Source organism: Vigna unguiculata, chromosome 10, assembly GCF_037176805.1.
Source record: "Vigna unguiculata cultivar grain cowpea cultivar isolate G323 ecotype 2 chromosome 10, ASM3717680v1, whole genome shotgun sequence".
NCBI classification, from domain to species: Eukaryota; Viridiplantae; Streptophyta; class Magnoliopsida; order Fabales; family Fabaceae; genus Vigna; species Vigna unguiculata.
The window spans coordinates 53245516-53255410 of NC_140801.1; the positions used below are offsets into that span (position 1 = coordinate 53245516).

Sequence of the window (9895 nt, forward strand, 5' to 3'; positions counted from 1 at the left end):
TTAGGATCAATCAATCTAATTAAATAGCCAGAAGCAGTTTGAAAGTGCTGAAAAGAACTTGTACATGATCTGTAGCATTAAACTTAAAAAGAATTTTTCACATCTATCGGCAAATTACAATGTGGTTTTGGCCTTCAACCAAAGGAGTTGCTCCAGGGCTCTGGCATGATGTGATTTTTGTGCACAGCACGGTCGATGGATTTAACTTAGTTGGATGAACTAAAGTGAAGAGTGCCCTGCATTAAGTTAAGTACAAATTTAGTTCTTAAAATTGGCCAGCAAGCCAAGTATGTAAAAGAAACTTGTCTTCGGCTGTGACACGGATCATCTTTGAGGTTGATCTGAAGAAGGTCCAACAGAAGTAGCTGCAACATTGCTTGCTGACCCATTCTCAATCGGAGGAGGCACACCCCACTTCCCTTCAGACTCGAGGGGTTCAAAAACATGAACTCCACCATCCGACAGTCCTACAGCAAACTGATTTGGCTCTTGTGGGTGAGCCGCAATTACAAGTGGTTGTACGCTGGAACTGCTTCACCAAGACAATGTTAGTATTCAACAAAAACTTGTGTCAAAGATTCATTACAAGCACATTCTGAACTAGGAATAATCTAGGGTAACGCAAAAAAGAAATTAATAACAATGCAAATCATATTCAATTTCAGGTTGACTCTCATTTTGGAAGAAGGGTAAGAAAATTAAAGCATTTTAAATCTATTTCTTTTAAGTCATAGAACATTCTTCCCCATGCCAGCTGATACAACTAGTTAATAGAATGATTACCTGACACTTGCTGGAAGATATGCAGAAGGATTGATACGACAACGTAATCTGAGATTTGAAGCACTAAATACACAGATTGTTGCGTCTAAAAAGCTAGCATATATAAGCTGGCTATCACACGAGAATGTTGCATGCGATATTGGAGCAGATGAATCTCGCGGGCACCACTACAATTGAAGCTATTGGCATTAGACAAAATGATCGTAAAAATTATTCACATGATACATTGAACTAGACTAACCTGCTTTAGGCCTTCTAGTTTTGTTGCTTCATAAATGGCAAGTTGAGTTTCATGTACAACCAGGAACTGTATTTGATCTTGATGAAACTGTACACGGGTATCTGATTGTGCCGGTGGTGTCCTCCCAGGAGGAAGCTGCAAGAATCTAGACTTCTGCTTTTCCCATCCATCCGTGTTCCAGACACAAATCTGCATAATAAACAGGGTACAAAATTAACTGCCCATATCATCACAGTAGGAGTTGCATTGCCACAGAAACCAGTTAAAGATCCGAATCCACAAGTTCTTTTATGCAATTGAACCATAGAAAAGCCAAATTCTGAAGACAGATTATAATAAGCAATTATTACCTGAGCATCTGCTCCAGATGAAACTAATACATTCAATACATGAGAGAAAGCAAGACCAGTAATTCTTTTAGTATGGCCTTTGAGTTTACTTTTAACCTGCAAAAGAACTGTGCATTAACAACAAAAGATCTCAAATCATGAGTACAAACTGCTCACATACAGACAGCTCTGTTACCTCGTCAACACGGACATTGTATATTTGAATAGAGGAGTCATCCATGCCTATGGCAATAATATTGTTATCCTGAGGATGGAAAGCAAGAAAGGTTGCCGCAGGTGGTGGAGGCATGAACGTTGTCATAGTCTGCACTTAGCCAAGAAGATTGAAATTGGTTCATTGGCATGTTCCAAAACGTGGTCTTGAATAATGATTACACTCATAGTTTACCTTAAAGGTCATCATATTGAACAGAGATATCTTCCCTCCTGATGCAGACATTACGTATGAGTCATTTTTGGACAATGCAAAGCAGGGTACAGCATCCTCAGGATTGCTATCAGCAATGTCATTGGTCATCAGGATGCCACTAGAAGGTTGCCACAACTGAGGTTGCAAGGTAGCAGTGGCCTACAGGATGAGTTATCAACATCAAAAGGGAGTACAATTCCCAATATCAATTTCTGAATAGAGAATACTTGTCTGACATAAGAAAATTCACATGTTCTCACACCTTGCCAGATGAATTGCGCTCGTTTCGCTGCCATTTCCACAGCAGGTGAATGGCATTTGATGCTAATGCAAGAATAGCATTACCCGAATTTGTATATATCAACCTTGATATCTGTCAAAAAATCACAATTTCCTTCATGGAGATTTGGCCAGAGAAACATCACAAGAATGAAGGTCACAATTGTGCAATCACTTTTTTTAAAATATACCTTATTCAGAGCCATATTTAGGGAAAATATTTTTGTATAAATACTTAAGGATTATTTCACCAACCGTCAACGTTTATGCATCAAGACACAAAAACAGGTTCTATGTAAGATGGTAATACAAACTGAAATCATGAGTTTGGCAATTACAAAATTTACATGAATAGGAGAACATTTCCTGCAAAACTACATGGAAGCAAGAAATCCACAATTCTTTTTTGTTGCATAACCCAAGTCCGTAAGATACTAGCATTACCAGATAATACGAAAAGGCACTTTTAAACTAAGCAACCAAGGGTGTATCCAACATCTACTGATAAAGATTATGTTCACTGAAGATTAAATTAAGGTTGGATGAACACAATTTTAAAAGGGGTTTTCCCTTAGAATTGTGGACTAAAATGGTTTGAGATAACACTACATCTAACCATGAAAACGTCTCTAAGGCTGCAATAAGTTTGTTACTAAATTTCTATGGATATACAATAAAATTGAAGTAACATACCTTAGTAACTCTAACATTCTCTGGTAGCTTCAAGGATCTACATTGAGATTGTTCATTGATTTCAGTGAGCTTCCATACCTTTGACTTGTCATTGGATTCTTCACTTATTCTGGGTTTAACATCACCCATGTTTCTCGTATCCCCATTCTGACGAGATGAAATTGACAGTTAACAAATAATAGTTTTCATAAATCATAACAAGTATGATATTTCCTATTTCCCAATAACTGATGAATAATATGCACTATTTATTAAGTGCAGGTTGAACAATAAAATAAACATTAAAAAGAACAGTACAACTATCAAGCAAATAAATTACAAGTCCCACTGATATACAAAGACAAGATCACAAACCATTCCAGTAATAGCTACTACAGATGAAGCCCTCTCTGCCAGTGCAGCACTGGTTGCAGCAGCTGCGGCAGCAGCAGCAGAAATTGGATTAATTGTAGGCTGCCACAAACATTGTGTTAGATTAGGTTTTATTAAAAATAAAGAAATGGGCAATGTATAACATCTATAAATCTACCTTTGTCAAGGCTTCTGATGCTCTTGAAGCATCATACAAAGAATTCTCTAGTGTGCGCAACAAACGTATGCCATCCCCATTGGCCAAAATTTTGATTCCATTCTCATTTGCAGAGACAGCTAAAAGTGTTCCATCCTTGTTGAAACGAATACGCGGGCTTGCCTATAGTGTAGATCAGGCAACAATTAGCAAACAACTATAATTTCTAGAGGCTAGCTCTCTAACTTTCAATAAGATAATTAACTTACAGGGAGACCTCCATCAGCATCAACAGTTGTCAAAAGCTGAACATTATCCATATCCCAGAATTTGATGGAGAAATCATCACCAGCAGCCAAAAATCGATTTTTGGTAGTATCAAATTGCACAACACCCAAAGATCGCTTACGAAATCCTTGATAAGTCCTTTTCACAGCTCCTTCACTCTCATTCCACTCAACAATAGAGGACTCTCCATCTTTGCTAGTCCCACATGAAAAGAGCCTGCATACATTCATAGCCAATTTTGAACATTGGGTGATGAAAAGGAAATATAATACAACTAAGCAACAAGATTCAGCACAAAAGGATCCATTGTTGAGAGTACATACCTTGTACCATCAGCACTATAAGCCATGGTAGTGCACCAACGACCAGGAGCTTCATAATCAACACGAGATCCTAAATTGTCATACAGCCATGCTTTTATTTTTCCATCTAATGCTGTTGAAAAGATGAACTACAACACCAAAAAGCAATGAGCGTCAGCAAGAAAACCAACCCAACTAACAATCCCTGAATGTTTGGAAGTCAGTTTGAACCTGAATGTTTTCTTTATAATGCGGGCAAACAGAATAAACAGGAGCCTCATGACCTTCAAATGTATACTGCTTTGCACCTGAAGCAGCATCCCATACCTTCAATTACAAAATTTAGTTAGTAACACATTCAGCTTCTCCACTTGAAACCAAGCACACGTTCTGACAAACTTACCCTAATGGTCTTATCATCACCACAAGTTATCACGCATAGTTGCTTATTTGGGTGGGAGAATGCTAGATCGTTCACTCCACCAACATGAGCATCAATCTAGAAAACAGGATCATTAAGTAAGCAAATACAAAAGATGCACATATGCAAATGCATTATGCATTTATGCATGCAAGTGTATACCTCCAAGTGTTGTCGTATTTCATCCCCACCTTGGTAAGCGTATATCTGAACAATGTGCCTTGAGTAAGCAACTCCTGTTCATTGAACAAGCACAGACATTTCGGATTGGTTCAGGTGGCATCTCAAGACAAATATAATATGATTATCAGTATACAAGCATTAAAGAATTAAACATTCTTAACTTACCAAATAAAGCACCATCAGGACTCCAAATCACACGGTTGACAGAAACACCCGGATCTTTAACAAGAGCAGCCTGAATTTATCATAATTAGTTTTTCTTCAGAGATGACAAAATTACAAGTCTTATGGTTCAACTCAGATTCCTATCAAGAACATTCATGCGTAAAGGTAAAGGGACAACCTGAAATGGCATTGAACATGCACTAAGATCCCAAACTTTGAAATTCCTTGAAACCAATCGCTCCCTAGAACCCACCTCCCACAAAGCAATGTCCCCCACATTTGTACCAACTGAAAAATGACATCAAATAAAAGTTAAGTGGAAACTTGGTAGCAAATACATGCAACTTCAAAAACAATACTAAAAGGCCTTAGAAGAGCAGCAGACCAAGAAGTAAAGATTGTTGAACTGGATGAAAGTCCATGCTCATAGGAGCTGACCCCTGATTAAGAGTTCGCACAACAGCCTTGGGTATGTCATCAGGTGTGTTAAAAGCTTGACTATGTTGACCATGACCTGGGAATGTTGCTGATAACACATTGACAGGTAGATTCACCTGCATAAAGTGATGAATAGCAGAAAACATGAGATTAAAACTTGATTTTTCAACCAATGAATTGCTAATTATTTTCATAAGCATAGTCATATTACCTCATCCGAAATTCCAATCGGCCTTGTTCTCTTAGCAACATGCTCTGAGTCTCCAGATGGATAGTCAACAGAAGGATTAGTTGGGGGAGTCCTAGGATGCTTCAAAGCAGCTTAACAAGGCAATGAAACATGTTATAAGTCAAAGATAAATTAGATACGATCCCATTATGACAACACCTCAAGAGTTGGTGAAGAATACCAGGGATCGACGGAGCACCAAGACCTATAGCTCCACCTCCAGAAACCGCAGCATGTGCTACAGTTGTTGGATTCGACATCCAACCAGCCAGGGGTGTTGGCACTGGTGCTGGAGTAGGTTGAAAAGGCTGTAAAAAGAAGCACAGAAAGGTCCAGCACCAAAATAAGAATTGAAACATAACAGACATGAATGATGCTCTCATGCTACCAAAAGAAGGTATAAAATTAGTTCAGGAGCCCACCCCATGTGCACCAAGTGGAGGAAATCCTCCAGCCTTTGGTAAGGAGCCTAGTAGCGGATTATTAGCAGGTGAAGGAGCTCGTGCACCATTTGGTTGTCCACATGAATGATCCACGAAAAGTGTTTTTATATCAGGATTTGGCCTTGGATTCTTGCAAAGTTGATGTTGCCAATTTAGGCTGTAATTAAAAGAAAAAGAAAAGCAATTCTTTGTTAGTAGAAGATATTTTAATCAAATAGTCAGAAGTGTATCTTTAGTACAAAACCTAGCACAGCAATGCACGATCTATAATTTAATAGAAAGGAGGCACAGAAGCAGATAATGCAGTCAAATATTGCATCACCTTGCACTAGATACAGATTGATGGAACTAATTTTGATGAAAATAATTGTCACATACAAATGGAAATTGCAAAAGATTGAATATCAGTAACATCAAGCTTTTATAAACCAATAAGCACATAAATCTAAATACGACAGATGATCTCCATCAATTGTAAATTAAGAACGCTACCTAATGATTGCATTGGGTACAAGAAAGTTACTTCACATTCAAAGCACAAATATGTGTTCCATACTAAGCACAAATATGGACATAAAAAAAATTACCTTTGATTGATTAGAGTCCGTAACCTTGAGTTTTTAAGGTTGGGAAATTGCAATTTGTCACGAAATAAGGGATTTGCTTCAATGAGCTTTTTAAGCTCAACCAACATTATTGCTCGTGCAGACTTTGTATCGCCATACTTAGACAGTTGTTCATTCTCCCTGTGTCAGCAGAAACTCATTAGCTGCTTCTTAGAGAACTTTTTCACACTGAAAACAGGAGTAAAATTTAACATTGGTACCTAAAGTTTTCCAAAGTCAGAAGCTGTGTGATTTCCTTGAACAATTCTTCATTAAAAGTGGCAAACACTTTCAAATCCTTCACTAATATTTCTACTGCCTTAGACCGGTCATGCCTACGTAAGAAAATTTAAAACAGTTAATTAAACTGGTCTGCTGGTAGAACACTGTAATTTAAACACTCAGAATCAATAAAGAATCTAAATGTGAATTTGTGGTGAGCTTACTTATCTAAAGCCTCCAGATACTTCTGCTTCCTTATCTCAAAAAATATCTTCATAGAATACCTATTATCATCCACCTTGGTGAAACCAGAGAGGTATTTCTCCACCTCATCCCAATTCCCATTGTGCACTTCATCCTCAAAATATTTCATGTTAAAGAAAAACCCTGATTCCTGCTCAAGCCTATTATTTTTTTAACCCAAAAAAATTAGTTAATTAATGAATGTGGTAAAAAATAAAAATTAAATAAAACACCCAAAATAACCTAACAAAATAACAAACTAGCCCCACTTGTGCACAGTCTCTTTGAACTTTTCCTCATCGAGAAACTGCAAGATCAAGAACACCAATTCCCTACTAAGAGAAGACATCAGAACCCCCTCGTCCTCGATTAGATACACACTGAAATGAGCAACAGTGAACTAGATCTGCAAAACCAAAAAATAAAAGAAAAAAATAATAATAGCAGCTAGGGTCAGCCATGTAAACCACAGAAAATAAAATAAAAATTAAAAAAAAAAAGACCAATAATCAAAATCCCCACCGTCAATGAAATCATCTAACCAGAAGCATTTATTTATGGAGAAAACCCTCCATATTTTCCAAAATTAACCCAAGAAAAAAAAAAAAACGATGCGGTTTCGGTGGCCAAACGAAAACTAAGAGAAAACGAAAACGATTTGACTCTATCTACATCCTACACGATCAACAAAGCAGCTTTAATCTAAGATGCATGAACCAAAAGTTTCAACCTAAAAAAAATGGCATAATTTTTTTTAATAAAATTAAAAAAAAAAAAAAAAAAAGCAAAAAGCTACAGATTCGGAAACATGTAAGGGAGAAACTCTAACCTTAGAAGCTAACACATCACAAACCAAACGCTCTCTGTCTCTCTTCCGATTCTTGCACTTTCTCTCTCCTCGCGGAAATGGACTAATCTACTCGCTCTCTCTCTAGAAACTCGAAAATATATATAGAGAGAGAAAGAGGTCATTTGAACTTGCAGAAATAAGGTGTTTTTTATATAGGAGGCGACAGATAGTGGAAGTGATAAGCTTTTTCACTTATCAATCTATCCCAATAAGTTATCAGGGAAGGGCAAGCACTTATATTACAAGTGCAGTTAATTGCGGGACCCACTAAGCCGGCTTCGGTTTTGTCTAAACAATCGGCTCGGAATCTCGAGCTAACAGCTGTCCTTCAGCTCCAGTATGGGAGTAATTTTCCTGTGCTGACGCAACATCAAGCTACTGTATTTGGATGTTTTGCTCAGGTTCCGCAAGGTGATGATGTGGCATATTGGATGGTGAAGATTCGAGGTAGAAGGGTAGGGGAAAGGCGTGGATAGTTGCTGAGAAAGCGACTTTTACTGGGTTAAGATCCCCGGTAACGACAAAGTTTCTCGGAGGGGTCCCATAAATTTGACACCAGAGTTTGGAAATTATTACACTGCGTGCCATTACTTGCAACTGCGACATGCGCGTTTTATCACCGTGTGATATGGGACATTATCCCGTACGATATTTTGGATGTGTCGCGACATGAAAGTTTAGTAAAGTAAGTGAAGTGAATTAAATGTGTGGTCAGAGAGGTGTGTAGGTTATTGTCCTTGTCAGGTGTGTACGTCTGTTCTTTTCCACCTAGCTGCAATAAAATAAAGATAAAAATATTCATGAAATAAAATCATAATTTTTTTAAAATTATACTGAAAATGAAAAAATTAACCACAAATCACAATTTACGTTTGGGAAGTAAAATTGTTTTCGAATAACATTTTTATATAATTTATTCTCGAAAAAAAAATCTAAATTACTCGTTTCAATTAACATATTGATCACTTTCAGACAAAATTGTGCAAAGAAATATATAGATATATTCATTTAGGGATAAAAGATGCTAAGAACTTTTCACACCTGGAGCCATCTAATTGAAAGTAATGTCTCTTAATTTTATTTTTATTTTCAAAGCTAAAATTTAATACCTTTTTCAGATTAAAAAATTGCTAACGGACATTCACGTATTAATCTATAACAATATATAAAGGGGATTCCCCTTTTTGTGTCCACTTTTCAAAATACCGATTTTACCCTTTAAATATAATAATTTATTAAATTTTTAAAAATTGACCGTTACTTTATAAACTTTTTATAAAATCAGATGTCTTTGTTGTTCTGATATATTTCACTTTATTTTTAATAAATATAATTTTAATATATATATATTTATTTAATAACATTATAATATTATCACTGCTAATAAAATATTACGTATATTTAAAAAATATACACACAGGCGCGATAGCGCCTGTGTTACGCTAGTAGTCAAATAAAACATGTTTAATGTCTTGAAACATAATTTTTTTTAATTAAATTTATTTGTCCTTTTTTATAACTTTATCCAATTTATTCTCTTAATTTTATAAATATGTACATAAATTTTTTTAATTAAATTTGTTTGAAAAATTAAAATTAGTTTCTTTTTTATAATTTTGTCCAATTTAGTCTCCTAATTTTTTAAATGTGTAAATTTCTTTTTAACCAAATTTTATTAAGTTTATTTAAGATTTTAAACATGTTTTATAATAACATTTGAATTGTCTATACTGTTTTACACATTTCTCTTCTAATATTAGCTAAGAAAATCATTTGAAAGGTAAAATAAAGTTAACAATTTTTTTAAAAACAATTAAATATACTTATCTCTAAATTTTAGGAACTAAATTGAATCTTAATTTCGAAAGGAAAATAATTTAAATTTTCACTAAAATTTAAGGGATAAAAATATATTTAACCATATCTTATAATACTGTTAAAATTATTATTATTAAATTTAAAAATTATTTTCAAACCAATATAATTCTTACATATATTTTAAAATATATAATATATTTTAAATTCTAAAATTATAATTCTTACAAAACACAATTTACAATTTATATAATATTAAAATCTTCGTAAACATAAGTAAAATCCTATAGAGGATTGAAATAAACATAATACTCAAATATTACACAAGAAACAACTTACTAAAACTTAAGGATGAGCTCTCAACCCACAACACAACTTTTATAAATATTAATATATAAGACGTTTTTCAATTGTCATTTCACCTCAAA

The 9895-nt window shown here is 35.1% G+C and overlaps 1 protein-coding gene across 1 annotated transcript; it reads right to left on the reverse strand.

Moving 5' to 3' along the window:
* Positions 1–7786, reverse strand: LOC114166640 (protein TOPLESS-like). Its single transcript, XM_028051393.2, has 26 exons — positions 7632–7786; positions 7072–7208; positions 6784–6963; positions 6559–6672; positions 6320–6478; positions 5712–5889; positions 5471–5597; positions 5272–5381; positions 5008–5176; positions 4801–4910; positions 4623–4692; positions 4437–4510; positions 4257–4352; positions 4085–4180; positions 3875–4002; positions 3533–3767; positions 3285–3446; positions 3110–3208; positions 2756–2902; positions 2046–2156; positions 1763–1942; positions 1550–1678; positions 1375–1470; positions 1025–1213; positions 784–950; positions 1–529 (listed from the first exon to the last, which is right to left on the reverse strand). Exons 2-26 carry the CDS (start codon positions 7149–7151, stop codon positions 325–327), a joined length of 3411 nt encoding a protein of 1136 aa, XP_027907194.1. The 5' UTR covers positions 7152–7208; positions 7632–7786; the 3' UTR covers positions 1–324.
* Positions 7787–9895: the final 2109 nt, after the last annotated feature.